The sequence below is a fragment of the Acanthaster planci genome, linkage group LG03, assembly GCF_054643075.1.
Source record: "Acanthaster planci isolate LZ-2023a linkage group LG03, COTS_SCS, whole genome shotgun sequence".
In the NCBI taxonomy this organism is placed as follows: Eukaryota; Metazoa; Echinodermata; class Asteroidea; order Valvatida; family Acanthasteridae; genus Acanthaster; species Acanthaster planci.
This window is the reverse complement of record NC_141779.1, coordinates 16,950,677-16,970,677: the sequence shown is the minus strand read 5'-3', so window position 1 is coordinate 16,970,677 and position 20,001 is coordinate 16,950,677. Positions and strand designations below refer to the sequence as shown.

At 40.9% G+C, this 20,001-nt stretch overlaps 2 protein-coding genes across 4 annotated transcripts in view; one reads left to right on the top strand and one right to left on the bottom strand.

The window, feature by feature from the left end:
• Positions 1–1,452: 1,452 nt before the first annotated feature.
• Positions 1,453–14,483, bottom strand: LOC147799695 (uncharacterized). Its single transcript, XM_087134629.1, has 3 exons — positions 14,240–14,483; positions 7,553–7,698; positions 1,453–6,922 (listed from the first exon to the last, which is right to left on the bottom strand). The coding sequence occupies exons 2-3, from the start codon at positions 7,695–7,697 to the stop codon at positions 6,753–6,755; spliced, it is 315 nt and encodes a 104-aa protein (XP_086990755.1). The 5' UTR covers position 7,698; positions 14,240–14,483; the 3' UTR covers positions 1,453–6,752.
• Positions 14,484–17,088: 2,605 nt separating this feature from the next.
• The window catches only part of LOC110991028 (two pore channel protein 2-like), a 61,144-nt gene continuing 58,231 nt past the window's right edge, over positions 17,089–20,001 (top strand). For 2 of the 3 annotated variants that reach the window (XM_022256108.2, XM_022256107.2), the window contains exon 1: positions 17,091–17,401. In XM_022256108.2, coding sequence (XP_022111800.2) covers positions 17,170–17,401 — 232 coding nt within the window. In that variant the 5' untranslated portion in view covers positions 17,091–17,169. Of the gene's footprint in view, positions 17,402–20,001 lie in introns of all 3 variants that reach the window. The other variant, XR_015424623.1, reaches the window with a different exon arrangement.

Sequence of the window (20,001 nt, the reverse complement as noted above, 5' to 3'; positions counted from 1 at the left end):
TTCACCATTTTGGGGGCAACAATTTCCTGTTTCAAAAGACGTTGTACTGTAGAGGGGGCACTTTAAATGCTAATGAGCTGACCAGAAATTCTCACTTTAATTAGTAGACTGCGCCCATTATGGAGCTGGTTCCGGCGCGTGCTCCTTGTCCGTGTTCTCCCAAGTCTTGGCTACACAAGTACGTCCTCAGGCGTGATCTTCGGACCTTTGATACATCCCCGTTGGCTTTTCGTTTGGAAGACCATGGCACAGGACCGTGCGCAATGGCGATCTGCTCTCTCTTCCCTCCTTCTCTCCCCCGTCCTCTCTCCCCCTCTGGGCGGGTTTCGATTGCCTTACATGACGCATGAGGAACGCACAGCTTTGCGAGAAGGCTGCCGTGTAGCTAGACAAGTCAAGTCCTTGTCGAAAGCATAGACTACCATGAATTTGGGGTATGATTATGAGTACAGTTATTGCTATCAAGGATGTTTTTCCTGCACTCTAACGAAGTCTGCATTCTTGCAATAGGTGTGACGTCGTTGCAACTTAAACCACGCCCATCTATGGCGTGCAAAGGTAACATTTAATCCGCGTACACAGAGCTCTATTCCTAGACGTGTCAAGTTAACGTTTATTCCCGGAATAGAGGTATCTCTAGTAATAATAGAGATATCTCTATTCAAATAGAGAGACAGTATATCTATTCCTAATATCTCTATCTCTATTAGGAATAGAGATATCTCTGTACGTGGATAGCCTTACACGCCACATCCGCCAACACAGCATTCAATGAAACCTTGCACTTGTAGTGAAAAGCTGTGTACTTTGCTGTTCGACGTTATTGATCAATGGGACATGCGAATGCAATGAAAGAAACACACAACCCTTAAAATTGCACCCATCTTAATTAATCATAATTTCAATTTTTGAGTTGCTGGCTAAAGGGCTTTTTTGTGCCTTTTTGGTTTTACGTTTGTAAATGCGTATTAACACTGTGATGTCATCACGAGAAAACAGCGCCAATGCTTTCGTTGATTTGCGCACAACATTCATTCTGGAATTGTTTCATGTCTTTGATTCATGGTAGTGTAAGTGCACGGCACTAGCCAAAGCAGGACTAAATCCTCCAGTTTCTATGTATTGATTGTGAGCAATCCTTCCTCAGAAATCTGGGTTTCAATAACAAATTTCGGTTTCACAATTTGAACGGAAAAACCTATCAAATGAAACACGTCTTTCACGACCGACATTGGCGCCCTCAGTTGTCAAGAAAAGCATGGACACTTTGAACTGTTGAAAAAGGCACAGTTCCATTACACAACCTAAAAGGGATGTCAGGTACAGCAATCTTTACACATGGGAGTATAAAGTTTCGCAAAAAAAGGCGTGTGTAAGAAAAAAAATCGTAATTTTAATTGGACTCCCTAAGTCAAACAACAAAAAATGAAACACGTGGCATCCAAACTGGCATCATGTGCCGAAAGAAATTTTAATTCGTATTAATTCATATCAACATTCACTGGTTCATTTTACAGATAAAGTACTTCTGAAGAATTAGTTTGTAGTGATATAAAAGCAACCGAAAAAGTAGTACATATACCCTGAATCCTGAGCACAAACGAGCTTCGTGTCGGCATCTGACGAGGGCGTAAACACTAAAACGTGGTGCGTTTCTTAATTATAACACACATTTTGCTTAATTACTGTAGAAAAAAGTGCTTTGTATCAGTACAGAACGACCAGCACTAATCGTAATGGATTAATGATTACAACCCTGCGGTTTTAAGTTATTTCTTGCCAGTCAAAATTGAGAGGTCATAGTTTAGTAACACTTCTGACAAAGCCATGCTCCTTTTTAAACAAAATCAATAAAACAAACTTAACAAAATAAATAAGACTTTTTCTGCATCTATACGATTGACCTCCAAAGCGTGTAGACAAAAGCGTCAAAAGGAACAGCCAGAAAAGTTTTGTTTTAAAATGGCAACGATCTTTCACACATTGATCTAGGACTACATATATTACCATACCAAGAAATACCGCCAATGACCCGAAGTCACTTTGACCATCTTTTTTCCCCCACAAAGCGTGCAAGATTTCATGTTAAAAACATTTTCCTGAACGTTCAGCCAAGCAAACATAAAAACGTGCATCAATAGGTTTCCTAATGCAGCTTTTATAATACTATTAAATCAGTAAATTACCCGAGGCACTTTGGCTCGTAAGCCTGACGGACTGAAAAACTCAGTGCACATATGAACTGCACCTCCAGGCCGCGGAGACGAATGGCGTAGACAGAATCACTAGGCCAACCTGACTCCTCAATCATTATTTATAATCCTAATTATTATAAATTCAGCAATGTGGGGGTGTACGTTGCCAAGTGGCAACACTGAGATCACAGCAGTTTAGGCAAACCAAAATGGCAGAAATGTGACTTCAGGTACCGGTAGAATGGGCCAACTAGCTGCGGAGCCTGTCCAGACATTACAGCGGTCTGACCGTGCGGAATAGAACGCCAGTGAAATCGAGTAAAGTTCACGACGCTAACAATCCCATTGTGCAATGAACTCATGACTAACTTCATTGAAAATTTCCAATACATACATGTATATTAGAAGGGACCTATGCGCATAAGAATATCAACAATTGGAACCCACACCTTTTCTAAGCAGCTCCTTAAGCATGGTAAAAAGCAACTGAAGTCAAAGGGTGCGGCTCATTCTTTAACTTTAGGGTCCAAAGAGAGAATAATACGGGTAGACGTTCTTCAACCATTCAATTTAACTAACAGTTAGATTGCTATAGTATCACTTCCGATTCACAATTACAGATAGGTACACCTACTGAATTCAAACATAAACCAATTACATTTTTGTATGCAAGGTAGTGTGGCCTATACAAATCCGCGATAGTATTGGTGAATACTGAACTTTTGAACCTTTGAAGTCCATGCAAAATACAAACCATAATAAACTCGTGCGTGTATATTACAGCTATACAGTTGCGAACTTACAAGTATAGTTGGAGTGTGGTTGTTTACAAAGTTATATACGGAAGATTTAACGGGGAAACGGCACAATCATGGACCACGTGCAATACACGTGTCGGGTGCTAACGTACATGTAATCCGTGGTCTATGACAGACATGCCGAGGTACTTATTAGTAATTTTTGACATTTATTTCCTGTTCTTCACCTTAATCCAGAAGTTTAGTGATGTGGAGATTTCGAGCGAATTATGTTCAGGTCGTTTGAGCAAAGAACTTGGGAGAAGGGTTTTCAACTTAAAGCCACACCGAAATCCTGAAACCAATCTAGGCTACAAGTGACAATTACAATGAAGAACGAAATAATTAAGATAACGCATAAGACCTTTTGAAAACAAACAAACAAACAAACAAACAAACAAGACTGGGGATAAGCTATGTAAAATAGAACGTAAAATATAGCATAGACATTTGACTTGATATCTAAGACATCAAAAAATAATGAAATTATAATGGTTACTGTTATTCAAGTATATACATGAACACGTATTATAGTTTCCAACGTAGGCCTATCTGATAACAACTTATCAATCTGACTTTTTTTTCTGAAACTAGGTCACCAAGATGACAAAATTTCATTCGAATATGACAAGCATTCGAATATTAGTGAGAAGCAGACAAATTCTCGCTAATGGAACTTTCATGGAGTACAGCAACAAAAACCGTGTAAGCTGTGCACGGCTAATTGCGCATAAATCGAAAAGCACATCAATTTCTATGCACGAAATGTATTCATGAGGTATTTGGAGCCTTGAGACAAGCCACGATAAACACAGAATTCGCGTTTTAGTTTTAGTAAAAACAAAAATCGGCGAGCCACAGATTCTTCACACTATACAGGCGCATAGACTTCCTGGATCTTCAAAAAGACTGTATGGGAAAAGAAGGTCAAACATACAGACATGTCGACAGTTCCTTCAACATGTCTTCCAACAAGTTCAATGCTTCGTACACGTTAATATGCTTCCGCGATTTCCGTTGCCATACTGACAAAACACCAGTAAATTTAAATGTGCTCAGATAAAAAGAAATAAACGGGAAATCCTGTCCACCTGTTTCTAAAACTATCTACCCACAAATTACAATATTTAAACTAAAAGAAAACTGTGGCACACTAAAACAATTTCCAGAAATTAAATACATGTATTGCGAAAAGTAAATATATTTACACATTATTCAGCTGATAGAGAACTTTACAATCACAAAGTTGGGTATTGTGGATGGTGGAAAACCTCTCCACAATTGCGCCACATATACATGTAGGTAACAAACAAACCTGCGATGTTGCCTTCCCATCATCTAATTGTTAAATCATACTCTTTGGACGACCTTTCTTTCTGGAGACAAACATTACAAAAATATCGTTATAAATTCATGTTTTCACGCGTTCACTGATGACTGAAAACATGATGCAGATACATTATAGTTGTAGGGTATGCTCAGCCCTCGTTTTGTTGATGAAAATAGGGCCAAACACTAACAGAGTGTTTGGGTTTGACAAGAGTTGCGCTCAGGGTTGGTGAAGCATCGACACAAGAAACAACTGAACCGATGACATGAACCGATGCGATTAACCATCACACTTTAAAGATCGCAACAAGAGAGAAATTGTGTTCAGGTGCTTGCGACCTTCTCAAAGGTAGAATGAAAGTGGGTTGCACACAAAGAGAGTTGTAACAAATGTGCTTGCAGTATGGTAAACTGCTTAATGGTGTATGCTGCCATCTGTTGCAATTCCCTTTGCGGCACTCAATATATTCGCATGTGGGCGCCCTCGCACACATTCCAATATGGCGTTGCATTTCATTGCAACCCGTACCCAATACATATATTTACAATTACAAAATGATCAACGTCTGCATAAAAAACATGTACTCGCATAAAACGACCACGGCTTTTTTTTATAAACACAAGTTTAAACACTCCCGTGTAAAATACACTGCTTACAATATTCATTAACCGCTTACAAGTCGACACTACTTTTTTGCATTGTTGTCATTTCAGTCACAAATATAATTTTAAAAGTATGAGTAACAGTTTTACATCGACATCATTCAATGAGCATTTTGGTTACCGGAAACCTTACTTTAGTGAGGTTACCAGCAATCCGCAAAGGGATTAAAAACGCACAAGAATTCCATCCAGAGTGAGGAAAGTGCAAGCGTGGAGAACGACATAAAAAGTTGATACAAGCTCCTCATTACATACAGCGTTTTACGATCGACTACAGTCCCGGGGGCTGCGCCTAAACAGACCCTCACAAACATCTGTTTAAATCAGCCACATGGGTTCCAATATGCGGAACACTGACACGGTCCATTTATGCTTAGGAGTAAACGTAAGGCGTAGTAAGCTAGCGACAGGTGAGACCATACATTCTCAGAGTATACCACACAAGAACACTTTTGGGATCGTGACTAATCCAGTATATCATACATTTGCTGCTCATGGTAAAAAGTCTAAAAGGCAACGTTCACCATCTATTCCAGCGGCGAGATTGTATTAAATACACGAAGCAGCAATAGGCCGCCGCACTGTGTTTTCACTGGGGTAGTTCATCAAACAACTATGCTATCTTAAGTACGTGACTGTACCCGAGTCTCCACTTGGACCGAGAAGTTTTGCTCCAACTGATGACGAGCGACGAGGTAAAATGCTCCAAATTCAACTTCAACTGGCACTTTAAACTTAAAATGTAACATGAACGATTATTAACAGGATGAGTCAAAAGGGATAGGCATACGTGCATGAAGTCCATTTCGTGCAAGTACATCATGTTACTGTGTAGGCCCTATACTACGGGGGGGGGACCTCATTGGACTAAAGATTTTGGATTCGTCGTTTCATGTCAACGTAAGCATACACTGTAGCTACAGACGATTTGAGGCCCGCTGGAACAGTTGGCTTATACATGTACAGTGGTTTGCCAAATTTACAGTTAAATAATACGACACTATAAAGTAAAAATGGGATGTACGTATAAATATCGTACATTCTTTGAACATTAGTTTCGTGTTTTGCCATATAACTTATGACAGCTTACAAGATTTGCTTGTAAAAGTAGAAATGGAAGTTTTAGAGTTAAAAGGTATACCAATCACCCAACGCATTAAATAAAACATTTTTTACGCGCAACCTGGATTGCATCGTTTTCCTGAGGCCTCCCCTGACGTCTCCGTCGAGTAGTTACAGCTGATATTGTACAGTTTCATGCAATCAGCAATCAGGGCAGCTGGCTTTTGTTTGCTTGCATCGTAAGAAGAGGAAAACCGATCAAACTTTTGGGTAAATCAAGCTTCGTGGAGGAGTTGCACACTTTCGCTCTCTCAGTCTTGACTTGAAATCAAGAAAACACCTTCAGCCCTAAAGTACTCGCTAAATACGGAGGCACGTCTGATTTGCGTTGCCCGGTTCCAGGAGCATTCATGACACATGGAGCGTCAACTGCATGTGCATCTTCATTCAGCTGGATCAAGGGGCCAAGACGGCCACAACATGCCTGTGAAAACAAACGACTGAAGGGAACGGAAGGTTGATATTTGCCATGATGCGGGTCGAACCGGTCTTACCCACTACATCAGGTAGAGGCGGTTGTTTCACCTCCGGAGAAATTTCAGTCGGGAAATCTCAACACAGTATAGTCAACATTGCGAAGACTCGCTGGCTTCAGTCTGAGTGCAACTGGATTGAGCAGGAATCAGTTTGCTTTGCCGTCCATATTCTACGGTTTGTAGGTTTCAACGTGCATGTCCACGTTGTAAGTATATCGATACTGGTTGGCATATTTCCTGACCACCATGTCGTAGAACAGCATTCCCATGCCGAAGATGCAAACCATTCCACCCACAAAGCCGGCCCAGAGAGCTGCTCGTTGGTCGTCCGTTAGCCCTCCTACGCGCGAAAGGAAAACAATTTTTAATTCACAGACAACCTAAGCACTAAATACAAACACTGTGGTGTTAGTCGGTTCGGGATAAAGATGAGGCTAGTTTTATAGCCTTTTTTCCATAGAAAATCCAAAATCTACTGTACCCCGTAAGGAAAAATGTATCTTACCAGTGAAATCCCGCTAAACAATATGTTTGATTAAGTACAAATTAATTTTGATTTAATTTAATTTTGATTTGATCATTAATTTTTTTTAATTGATTTTTGACAACAAAAGCTTAAAAACCTATCCCACTGACAGGCGCGGCCATAACGTTGTAAGTTACAAGGGACAACATGAGGTACAAGCACTTAGAAATTGAAACCACAAAACTTTGTATAATTACTTTCCTTCACTTAAAAGGAATGAATATTCCGATCTATGACATCTGTTTCAAATTCATATCGTAGACAAATGAACACCAAGTTTGGAGAAAGTTGATATTTCATTTGTCACACATTCAGATGCTAAAGCAGTGGATGTTATCAACATAATGCTAAAGTAGTGGATGTTATCAACAAAACATGATAACTGGCCGTCCAACGACCGAGTCTCAACTCCAAAAGTCGTTCACATAATCAGTCATTACCTACCTTCACTCTGAGATTCAGGCGGCGATGCTGGGTTCTCCGATGCCGTGGTCGGCAGCAGCGTTGTCTCTCCCTCACTTTGGCCGTAAACAAGGGCTAGCAAAAGCCCAAGGAGCACGGCTACCCTCAAGAAAGCGTTCCAAATCATTCTGTTAGGGGAAAAAACATAACTGTTATTCAACCCAAACAAATCTTCAAAGCTGTACCCGCTCTTCAATCAAATCCTCGCGATGGATTCATCAGCAGTTACAATCACGCAGGAACACCACCAGCGTTTTTGTTAGTTTCTATGATTCTGTCGAACTATGCCAAATACCAGATGAGTTTCTGCTAAAAATCTTGACAGGATGGCCGACCTCGTGACACCGGACCCTTGGACAAACCTTTGAATCTTAAAGTCGCACTCATTGCGTCACACGCTTGGTTGCACTAGAGTTTCACATGAAATAAGGAAATGGTTGCATGCACGGACATCACTTGACAACCTGCGTGCCAAACCCTGCATATGAGACTGGTCTGAAATTTGAAGTGTTTTCTAAGTAAATAAGTCTGTTCAATACTTTCAGTGATAAATGCGACTTTTTAGGACCTGTTATCTCTTTTCGATGGCCGGCAAACCACTGCCGGTGAAAATTAGTAATGTTCGGATATGGAAATCTATACCTGAAAGAATAGATCATTCACTCCTAAAAACCAAGAAAAGAAGCTATGACCATTTCCACAAAAAAATAATTCAATGAATCAAAAAACAAACAAACAAACAAACAAACAAACAAACAAACAACTACGGCCATCCACAATATTCTTTATACTTTTTCACTGTTTGAAAAAGGGAAATGAAAATTGCTATGTTATTGGATACTAATGAAATCCGATCGAGAAAGTTTAATTCGATCAAAGTAGTATTTGTTAACGTTTTGTTGTCCACCTGTGAGCCAAGGCAAACATTTCCAAAGTCAATTTTTAGGAATAAAAATTACACGACCTTTGGCAAAATGCAATGCAAAATATTTCAATTACTTAACTGCCGCTCATGACCAATGGGAGGAAATTACTACACATTCCATAGTTACAGAAGGGTCTCTGACTACTGCACCATAACGGACAGGGCACATTGATTGTTTTTTTTTTACCAACGCACGTCAAAGATGCACATAAGCATACCGGTATCATAAAAACGGGGGTTTGATGCATCTTGTGAAAGAAGTTCATCTTATTCAGCTCCACTGCTTCTGAATCGGAAGACGTCAAAATGAATGTGTGATTTGCAGATTGTAAACAACTATTAAGTGCGACTCTAAACCTTGAAAGGAAGTTTCGCAAATAGAGCTTCTTTGCCTTTTAGAAAAAACACAAAATACATGAACTTTGTTTCAAAGCAGAATCTGCGCAAGCGGTGCTCTTTAATCACTAATGTTGGCACTTGCAACATCTGTTGGCAAACGTCACGTTGGGTTTCCCAAGGGGCGAAGACAGAGCAGCACCGCTTACACATAGGGGGTGACTACCAACAGCAGCAGCCATTCTTAATATTTGAACACCATGAATCATTTGTCGACACTTTACGATAATCCCCGCTATAAATGCCAGTCAGCACAATGTCACCCGATGCACGCCAATCTGCTTACGTTTAACGTGAACGATGCTCGACCTGCCTCCATCACGAAAAATAACTGACGTGAACTTCCATCGTAATTTGTGTGCCGGCATTTTTCTTTTAAACATACGTAGGGATATATGTTGTTTAAAACTGTTAGATCATTCGTAATTCAGTCTTCTAGCTGCGATGACGAGTTGAATAAAACACGCATGCGCCATACACCATGGGAAGCATGCCCCCAATACATGTAACCAATATTGGAATTTTAGCGAATCACTGTAAAAGTGCAGGGCAATAGTTTTGCCCAACGCAAGGTACTGACACCTGGTGATAAACAGTTAGCACGATGGTTCTCACATGATTGTGTGAACTTGTCTCACTTACTCAGTAACAGTTGTTACTTGCACAATCACTTTTTTATGATAGTTTTGAGTTTTTGGGACCATGATCAGCAGTTCTCCTGGTACCCTACGTTGAGCAAAAAATTGCCCAACTTTTTTTTAATAGTGTTCCTTTAAAATTACGCGCATTTGCATCTTTATGGCGATATCGCACCAACACACCTACGTTACAAAAGCCCTTTTGTGTGATAAATATAAAAAAGTCTTCGCCTATTTTCCAACATTGTCTGAATATCCATATATCACTTTATTGGCATTCATTGGACTATGACGAAAAATCGACAGAGATACAAGGTTGCAAGCACTATATCAGCGGTCACGGCCACCGCGTGACCATTTCACAATAAACCCTCCTGCCACTGCAGGTATAACAGGCATGTTACCTGCCGTCACCGGTATGTATCATCAACAAAATGGAGAGTCTATAGGCCTACATCAGACACTACGTACGACTTCTTGTGTACTTGTTTTTTAATTGCTGGGACTTTTGTATTTTGTCCTTAAATCACGGTCAATTAAATGATTGACATTAGCTTTTATTCACCTGATCGTATCAATGTTATAGACATTTTCTGTAAGGAAACCCCTGACCTACGCGAACAAATTTGCGCAAAACAAAACACACCGTTCTTTCGAAAGATGGGGGAGAGTTGAATGAACTATTTTAACACTGCAACGGACTGAAGAACACAGGCCATCGCACACCGAAAGCGGCAAGAGACAATTCTCCACATTTACGTTTATCTACGAAAATCATCTCGTACATTCCTCACTGCCATTAATGGGTAGCGGATAAAACCACACTCGTTCTAATACTGTTAATTGATTTCAGATTTTTTTATTCTTTGCGATTATTCCGTATATCCATGACACAAAATGACAAAGCTGTTTGAAAATGTTACCATCTTGGCAATAATGCCACACAAACCGGATTTTTACCCCTCTTGAACAGATTAAAAATCAATCAACTTGTCCAATGCATGCATTCGAGAAATGAAATGTTTCTGCGAACATTTTTTCTTACAGAATTAGACGATCTCAACGTACAGTGTATCTACCAACAGCGTATGAAACTACGATCGGGCTAAGCATTAACGCACAATATACGACCTTCCTACTGAATATGATAATGACGGGCAGTGGAAATTTACAGCACGTGATACGAAGTTCTCGTTCGACATCAACATGATCAACCCGCAGAATAACAGCGATTGGCCTGTATTGATTTAGTCTGCAACGAACAATACACGTGGATCGACTTTCTCTTTAATTCTGACTAAAACTGGGCATTTGTCCAAAAACAAAACGAAGGAAAAAGACAAAAACAAAACAGTGTGATGATATGAGTTACAAGGTTAAATGAAATTAAAACTCTGTGCCATATTTAACTGCAATGGTTATTTTCTGTTTATACCAACCACGGCAACTAAAACAGCGTAGAATTGAACCAAAAGTCTAATTCAAGTCGACAATCGTGTTTCTGTATTAAGCAACACATCAGCCCAAAACGCACACATTGTAGGCCCTAAAGGAATTCACGTCACCCCCCGCACTTTCAAATTTGAGGCCTCAAAACAGAATTTTCTGTTATGTTCGGTTATAATGTTTATGACCCTGACCTTTTCGCGAACTATTGGATAAACAATACATTTACAAATGTAAAAACGAAGAGAAGCCTTTGTTTGTACTGCAACTAGAAGAGATAACTTAGCTATTCATCAAAGAAAGTGGTATCCATATTGATGTAATCAAGTATTTTCCCTTTGGCTCTCTAACCAACGTTTTATTTGTATTTATACTGCCATGTCTGAATTGTATGATCTCAATTTTTGCTGCACTCATGATTTTTTTTTAAATATTGCAATCATTCCTTATCATTTGCTACCCGTACTAAACCTTGGCAGTGCTTCGCTTAATTGCAAGAAGATCCTATACATGGGTGTGGCAGGGACCCGGGGCAATAAATTTTAAATAGGGGAAAGTGCAAAAGCCAAGGGAGGAGAGACAAGAAGGGGAGGGAAAGGGAATTCTGGTGGCCAGCTCCTTTGAAAACGCACTGTTTCTAGTTCGCAAGTCTGCCAAATTCGAGAGCCCTTCCTCCTAGGAAGAGTCGCGACACGTCCCTTCCAGGCAACGCCCCTGCACGAGGGCACAAATAGGACAATCCACGGCAGACAACAGAAGGCCATACATGCTGGCCTGTACTCCATAATCGTCAGTCTTCGGACCACAAAGAGCAAAACTGCGACTTCAGTATGCTGAGTTTTGGTTCATTTTTAAGGGCATTGCGAACCACGTGGGCTGCTTGCACCACTTGGGCACAAATGCTGCCATAATGAGTAACAGGAGCAAATATGGCCGTGGTTTACACCCCAGCGGTCTCGGTGTTATCAAAACATGCATACCCTATTTCTTCCAAGTACAAAATGGTTAGATCAATTACGACAACTCCTGTGGAGTTTTTATTAAATTCAAAAATTTAACCAACACAACACCTGTCATTTTGAGGAGTAACCACTTCATCGTGGACCGTGTGCTGAAAAAGTAAATGCAACTGTGAAAGGATACAAAGCAAATCCACTCCGAAATTTCCTTTGAACTTCACAAGTGTAGGCCTATTGGAAAAGAAACTCGGTCATGAACAGTGCACACTGTCAAGTAGTGTCTTGTCCAATCCACCATGCGTCCATGCATGAGGAATTCGCCACCCTTCACAATTTCAGTCATGTATTTGTGTTTAATTGTCGTTTCCCAGCTGTTGGTCTGTACGCCTTTGTACAACACGACAAAATATCCAGACGCGATCCTTCTGAAATCTAGAGATACAGCATTACATGATAATTTGCAAGAGTCGCAGAGTTACTACATAGATTTTCCTCAAAAATCAAACAGCCAGAGAGAAAAAAAACACAAGTACTGCATGCAGTGTTCATGTGCATGCATGTTTACCCAACAGACAACAGAAACTGCAAACACAAGTAATAAGAGATTCGAGTTAAATATTCCTTATTCGAAGTGGAATTTTCCATGCTATGTGAGCACGGCTCATTGGCTCAACGATCTCAGCAGAGCCTGGGGCTTTGCAAGCACAAATAATTATAATACAGAAAAGGAGGTCCGCCGCTTGGGTTCAGCGGTCACAGGAGGGGATTTCAGGAGAATGCGCACAGGTACCGGGTACCGACCTTACACTTCGAGATTCACCTGATTCGAACTGGAATTTTGGTTACGATCCCAGTCAAGGACACTCACTGCTAAAGTGCTGAAATGAACTGACTCTGGGACTGAAAGGTTTAACATTTTCTTAGAAAATACTTTTAAAATGTAAGAAACTCTCCACAGACTTTGTACACAATTATATAAGGATGTTGCAGTCTTTCCTTTAGTTGTTAAATCAGATACTGAGTTAGCACTGTTGGATGGAGATCGTTTCCTTCTACGTTATTAATAGAGCGTCCAAATCGATATCCTGTTCATCCAACAGTGCATTTAGCGCCAATTACAGGATGAAGTGATAATGCAACGTTCAACTTAAACACAACCCTTCAACAGCACTTGAAAATGTGTGATCATGAAACCTGGGAATTTAAAACGTCTCATCCATAATGGCTCATCTCCGGAGCAGTGAGCAAGAAGATTTGTGTCCGGTTGGTGGTTTATTCGTGTAATTAAAGTTTAGTTTCCAACAAACCAATCCCCTCGCTGGGCTACCCTAACTTGGAGGTGGGGTTATAACTAACAGGGTGACTTAACCACCCCTGGAGCACCATCGCCAGTGAAGCTTGCCAAGAGCGATGCACTGGCATCGGATACACATCACCACCTTGAAGTCTACAGCTTGGAATTGAAATAAAATCTGTCACACAGGGTGGGTGCTGGATGGGTGTGGTGAAAAAAAACTGGGGTGGGCATAAGCGAGGAATAAATAAACACTGTTCGAAAAACTTGCTTTCACAAGAAAATTTAAGGGAGCTGAGTGCAAGACAAAGTAGGTGGGTCTACTTTGCACGTGCTACAAAGTGCAGGCCTAGATCATGTCCTTGTTTTAAAAATATTTTTAAAATTTTGTTATCGTCATCAACGATGATTATCTCCATAAACTTCCACATACGAAAATAAATACGACATCGTGCGTTTGCGTGTAAAAGTGTATACGAACTCCAACTATCGTCCATGCAAATTTCAAAATCCAATCGATCTTCTCTGCAGAATGTTTTCATAAGCCACTTTGTTTAAGGTGAGTGACTCGTTGGAGGTTGGGGACTCATGACTTTTTTTCTGTGTAGACCTTTTTGCTGACGATGTCCTTTTGGGAATGTTCCTCAGCTAGCTGCAAGTATTTGCATTCTGCAATATTGTTAGTTGTAAAATCTTGCCTATATTACTATCAATCATCAATCGAGATTATCATGAGGAAATAAAACGGCTTTGCTGTTAAGAAGTGTTAGGATTACTAAAACTATGGCATCAGAAATCAAGAAATCGTAAATTTTCTTACATGGGGCAAGGAAACGAAACGTGCAGGTCTAGGAAGAAATGTGCCACACACTGTCTATGGACCTGTACTGACCACGACACAACCGAAGTAGGCCTACTGATGTGACCATACCGGCATGACACGCCGGCCATGGATCATGGATGGATGCTGCTGACGCATACAAAAATGGCCGTTAACCATGATTTACTTACCTCGACAATACCCGTGAAATAATACATACATACGGTCTTGTCTCTCGCCAGATTGCGGGCAGAAACGGTCCAGTAGCAGAGAAAATATTATTCACTCCTTTGACACTGATAAATATTCGTTATCTCTTTCGCAAACATGGCTCTGCAAGCATGGGGAAATACCTTACACGTTTTTATGGCGCTAGCTCGATAGCCTCTTACATGTACTGTACATGTACATGAAAAACACGTAGATCATCAGCGTAGTACGTTTGTGATATATAGTGCGTGGTGGATGACTGTATTGCATGCACTGCGCATGTGCCAGCTCCATTCATAAAGGTTGTGCCCGAAAGTTACGGCTGCGGCTGAATGAGTACATGCAACTTCGACAGCCGTTGAGCATGACAAGCAGCTTTACTCCCAGTTGATTCGGTCAGCCAGAGATTGTTGGCATAACGGTTTCTTCGTGCACGGTTTATACGTACATGTACATGTAGCTATGTACATGTACGTGCCCACAGGACCCAACGAATGCTCCGATACGCATGGGTGGTTTTTGAGAATGCACGCCCGTAGCTACTGGCGTTTTCGGTTTACAAATAAGAGTTATTTAACTGCACTTTTATTTTCCTTCCTCCATGGTTGCACCATGGTCACACCATGCATGATTTTTAAGTGCACTCAAATCATGCAAGCCATTTCAATCTTTCATTGCGCTACAGCGGCCTCTATGGAGGATGCCACCCTTAAGTTGGGGGGGGGGGTCTCAATAGTTCTAGTATTTACTATGCTTACTTGTTTGTCATCCAAAGTTCAGTGGAGGGCGACTGGAAGCGACTTTAATTAACTGCACCTGTCTGCGACCAATATTCCAAACTTGTCCCGTTATTCGGGCTTAACTGCCTATGCAGTGCATCATAATCAAGGTGCACAGCATGGCACAAAACATCAGCACCAAAACACCAAATACCAAATTAAAACTAAAAGCAGTAGATTACGGACATGTCCAATTACACCCCCCCCCAAAAGAACACTAACAACATCATGCTAAAACACAAGTTGACAGTTATAATAATTATATCTGTCTGTATTGTCAATATCTTTTAAAATCCTGTATCATTGTAACATCTTTGCAATTTGGTTTCTGTGCCACAGTAAGAATGATAAACTAAAATAAAAATGCATTCTAACCCAGCAAAATACTGGGGACCTAAACCATATTATATTTTTGCTAGTATACAAAAACACAAAATAGGAATTAACAACGCCGCAATTTAAGCTTCATATTGTATACCAAAGGTGACAGAGAAGTCACTATACAACTAGCTTTCATAGAGCTAATTAACCATGTACATGTAGTAAAAAAGTATGTAAAACATACGAGTAGAAAATAAAATAATGAACGGCTATTTTTAACAGGATCAAAAATTGAATATTCCAAACTTGGCATTTTGAATAATTTGGATGCAGGAAGAATAACTGGGCGCAAAATAGCCCACACTGACTAAATCACGATTTGCTGCCATATAGAGTCGCTTGCTTCTTGAAAATGGATGGTTTAAAAGTTTGGACCGGATATATGCAGATATTTTTTTGTATTTCAATATTCCAATTTTGAAGGGAATGCACTGCAGGCATTCATTTCAAAATGAAGATGGACTTCATTCACTTCAGAAGTACTTACAGGATGATGATTTTTGCACGAAAATTTCTCTCCGTAATGCTTAGTGGTCATGGGACCCCCGAAAATGACCAGAAATTGCAAAATGGTTAAACAATATTTGGATATTTGTAACCTTTCCCCTTAAAAATGAACCGTGAGCACTGGCGATGGAAACGGGAGGGGTGCGCCCACTTTTGCGACATGGGTCACAGACCTGGCCCCCCCCTTTTTTGCAGGCTCTGTAATGCCGGCTGGGCTTGATGGTCTCATAACTGGTCCCTCGTTAACCGTTAGAGTCCAACATTTAAGACCCGATGAGAAGTTTTCTGACTGCAGACTATGACAGTTTCGAGCACTGAGCTTCCAGAACGTTTTAAGAAAAGAAAATCATTTATAGATCCCGCTTTAAATTTGCACTTATACAAGTCAAAGTTCAGTCAACTATTAAAATCGGATGAAAATCAGTGAAACAGATATTTGTCAATGAACAGGACTCACAGAATGAGATTCATCTGCAAACAAAAAACTGACACCGGTAAACTCCAAGAATTATTTGGCTTTGCCGCATCTTAGGCCGCCCTATTTAGAAATTACAATAATTCCTGACTCATTCTGCCACATTTATCACTGTTGCCTTAAAGTTTATTCACTTGCCTGCAAATGTTTTCACCATCGCATTTCTGAGCTCGATTTGCAGTAGGGACTGGGACTCACTTGAGAGGGGGAAGGGGGGTTGGGTGCCACTGGGGCTAGGGGTTGCAGCGGGTGGCGACAGGCAAAGGGGCTACTAGTGGTGACGATTTTTTTTAGGGAGCGACTTCCAGAGTGATTTTTCACTGAAGGCTAATTCTCTGTGGAGCGGGAGTTACATCCAGGCTAGAGCTAGGACTAGTCTGAAACTAAATTCATTCATTCCTACTTGCTCGTGTTGATCAAATAAATTCTATGAGGATAGACTTTCGATGAGCAACATTGAAAAATAAGGGGGAGAAAAAGGGTGATGTCAAGAATAGGGTAAGGATGGGTAAAACAAACGGGGAAGCAGGCGAGAAGGACTACTTATTCCAAGAGGGGGCGCACTACAGTTACGATCAACGATATCCACAGCTAGCTGGAGCTAGACCTATGATGAGTCTATGGTAGTGGCTGCAGCCAGTTCCCCCTAAGAGTCGTGCGTAATTTCAAGCCTCAGCCAAGTGATTCGGATGCGGCTACCGGCTTGGTAAATATATGCTTGCGACGATCACGCGCTTGGTGTGATCGTCGAACGAAACTTTTGTTCTCAATGCTGAATAGAATCAAAGTCCGCTTTTCTAACAACATTGTAAAAATGGAGATCATGCAGACGGATCCTCAGTTACAAGGCAGGCCACGAAGTTACGATGACTCCCTTGACAGAATCAATTCCAGCGGCAGAACTTCGGAGGACGACTGCACAGCAAACCCCGCTCGTCCCGTCAGTTTCACCGGAAGTATTCAGTGCAGTATGACAGAGAGTGAACGTATTGACGTTTGTGGTAAGAACTCAATCTGTCCCATTTTCAGACACCTGTGGCACCTTTGACCCTGGGAATATTTCCTTGCTGAGGGGCATTCATGTGATAACGAAGAAGGACATGAAGGACAAAATGCAGCGTCCTCCTGTCATTGTCATGCCTGTGTTATTAACTTTATTCTGTGATGTCTGTCATGTCTAATATTTATAATACTGCTTAGGCTAGGCCTTACAACACAAATATAGTCTAGGCCCTGAAGTTATAAGTTGTAACGTGCTTAATCGTATAGTTGGCAGGGCTCTTATTTCCCTATTTACTGTGAAACCAATCAGACTTGACAATAGGTGGCAAATTAGAGACCTGGAGACTACTGTCACACACGTTAGTTCACTGAGTCCGTCATGTCAGTAGTTGTGTAACAGGACAATGTACCAGTCGATTATGTAGAAGTGCATAATGGGAAGGCAAGTCTCATGGTTTGTCAAGATGGCTCCTGTGGGTTGACTTACACACTGGAATAAATGTGGTTGTTGTTAATTGTTATAAATATGTAATGAGCCTCCACTGATGTCTCTCATTATTCCCGTGGCCATCCAAACCTGTGACGATGGTGCATGTGTACACCGTTACACTGGCGTAGTCGGCAGGATGGCATGTGTAATGGGAGATTTTGATGGACTGTTTTTTTACCTGTTCGTGAACACCTCATCCACCTCGTCCACAGCGAGGTGTTCACGAACATGACCAACAGGTCGAAAAATCTCCCACTACACATGCCATCCTGCTGGCTACGCCAGAACCTTACACATGCTGCTCGATGCGAGCTCATCGACTTTAAATTAAGACCAACTTCACTGGTTCTGCTAATCTTCCGGCTCTGCTGTTATGTAACTGTATGGCTCTACCTGATTGTGTTTACGTCTGTAAATACACCCTGTGGACAGCTGGCTGACTCTGCTGTCGTGGTGGCCCCTCGAAAGCCATGTGCTAGCACCGGAGAGTCCCGACTGTTATGTGAGAAATTCTGTATTAACTGTTTGTCGTTCTTTCGATACTGTGGACAGCCGGCTGACTCTGACGTTGTGATGACCCCACGAAACCCACGTGTCAACACTAGAGAGTGCTAGTGGCGAGTGTCATGCGTAACTGTTATTCCTGTAACTGTCATAACCATGCTTTTTAATTACATGTACTGTGTCATGTGATTGCCAGATATCTGCCATCCCTGTTAATCATGTTTCAGGCCTCGAATTTCCTGACGGCCACGATGGCCATGACCGTCGCTGCCCTCCCATTTGGCTGTGGTGCCTCCAAAAAGTGATTGTGTTTCACTGCCAAGATGGCAGTGCCCTTTTTTTTCTCTTGGCCGTAGTGCCCTACACATGCCTATCAACTGCCCCCGTTCAGCGAGGCACAAGGAAAGCAGCATGGAAAGCGACATACTCATCTTTCCGTGATCGTTCACATTCAACCAGAACATCACGCTGTGCCGCCCAATTGCGCCGCACGCATGCAGATATGCAGAAGTTGCAGGGGCGGGGGAGAGAATTTTTCACTTCAGCCATAATTTTTACAATGTTATCAGTCCATTTGTTTTTAAGCTTTAAGTATTCCCTGAAAGGTACATGTAAACAAACCGTTTTACTAAAACATACAACAAACCGTTTTAAAACAGCCCAATCCCGTACTATATTAACCTTTTAATTTATAGTGTGGCTGGTGTATTTGAGTTGTCCTTGAGTGTCTTTGTGTTTTTGTGCTCATTGTAAGCGTCATGTAGAGTCTGTAGTTTGTGTAGTGTACCAATAATGAAAATAACAAGTTTTGTCATCAAGAAGTTTCAGCTATGGCAGGATTATGGCGGGGGGAAATACATGTATTTAAACATGGACGGGTTTTTTACCACAATAACTCTACTTTTCTGCAAGAAATTTTCTCACTGCCACACACAAATAAACTACCGGTATTGATAAAGAAAGATAAATGCAACGGGTGGCAAGTTCTAATACTTACACTGTGTCATTGCTGTCCCATTTCCGAATTAATTTGCAAATCAAGCATTAAAAAGCACTCAACAAAATTATACATGGGTAATTCCGAAATTAGGGTCCAAAAGTGTGACATTTTTGTGTCCCTGTTAGAGATAACCTTTGTTATTTGACATGGAAATACCACTGGAATTAATGTCAAACTGCTACTATTTGTTTGGCAGGTAATTTGCATTAATTCATCACTCTTTGAAATTAGAAAATGTGTTCTGAACTTACAAAAATCATAATGTCAGATGCGACTGGGACACAAAACAAAAAGGGACCCCTAATTCTGGAATGACCCATATTTGATCTGTTTATGAACTACATGTAGTTACTTCAGCTTCTTCTAGTGAGGGTACAGTACATGTACGTGCATATAAATGCGGATATTCAAGGTTTCCGAGAAGTTCTGTAATTTGATTCTAAATCAGTTCCAGATAACACTGTCCCAATTGGAACTTACAATCTGGCTGTCTTGTAGTCAAATGAATAGATTGGAAATTCTTGTTTAAACAAACACTTACTGGTATTTCTGTTTCTTTGAAATGTGTCAGATACATGTAAATATGTAGGTATATGTACTTGTAC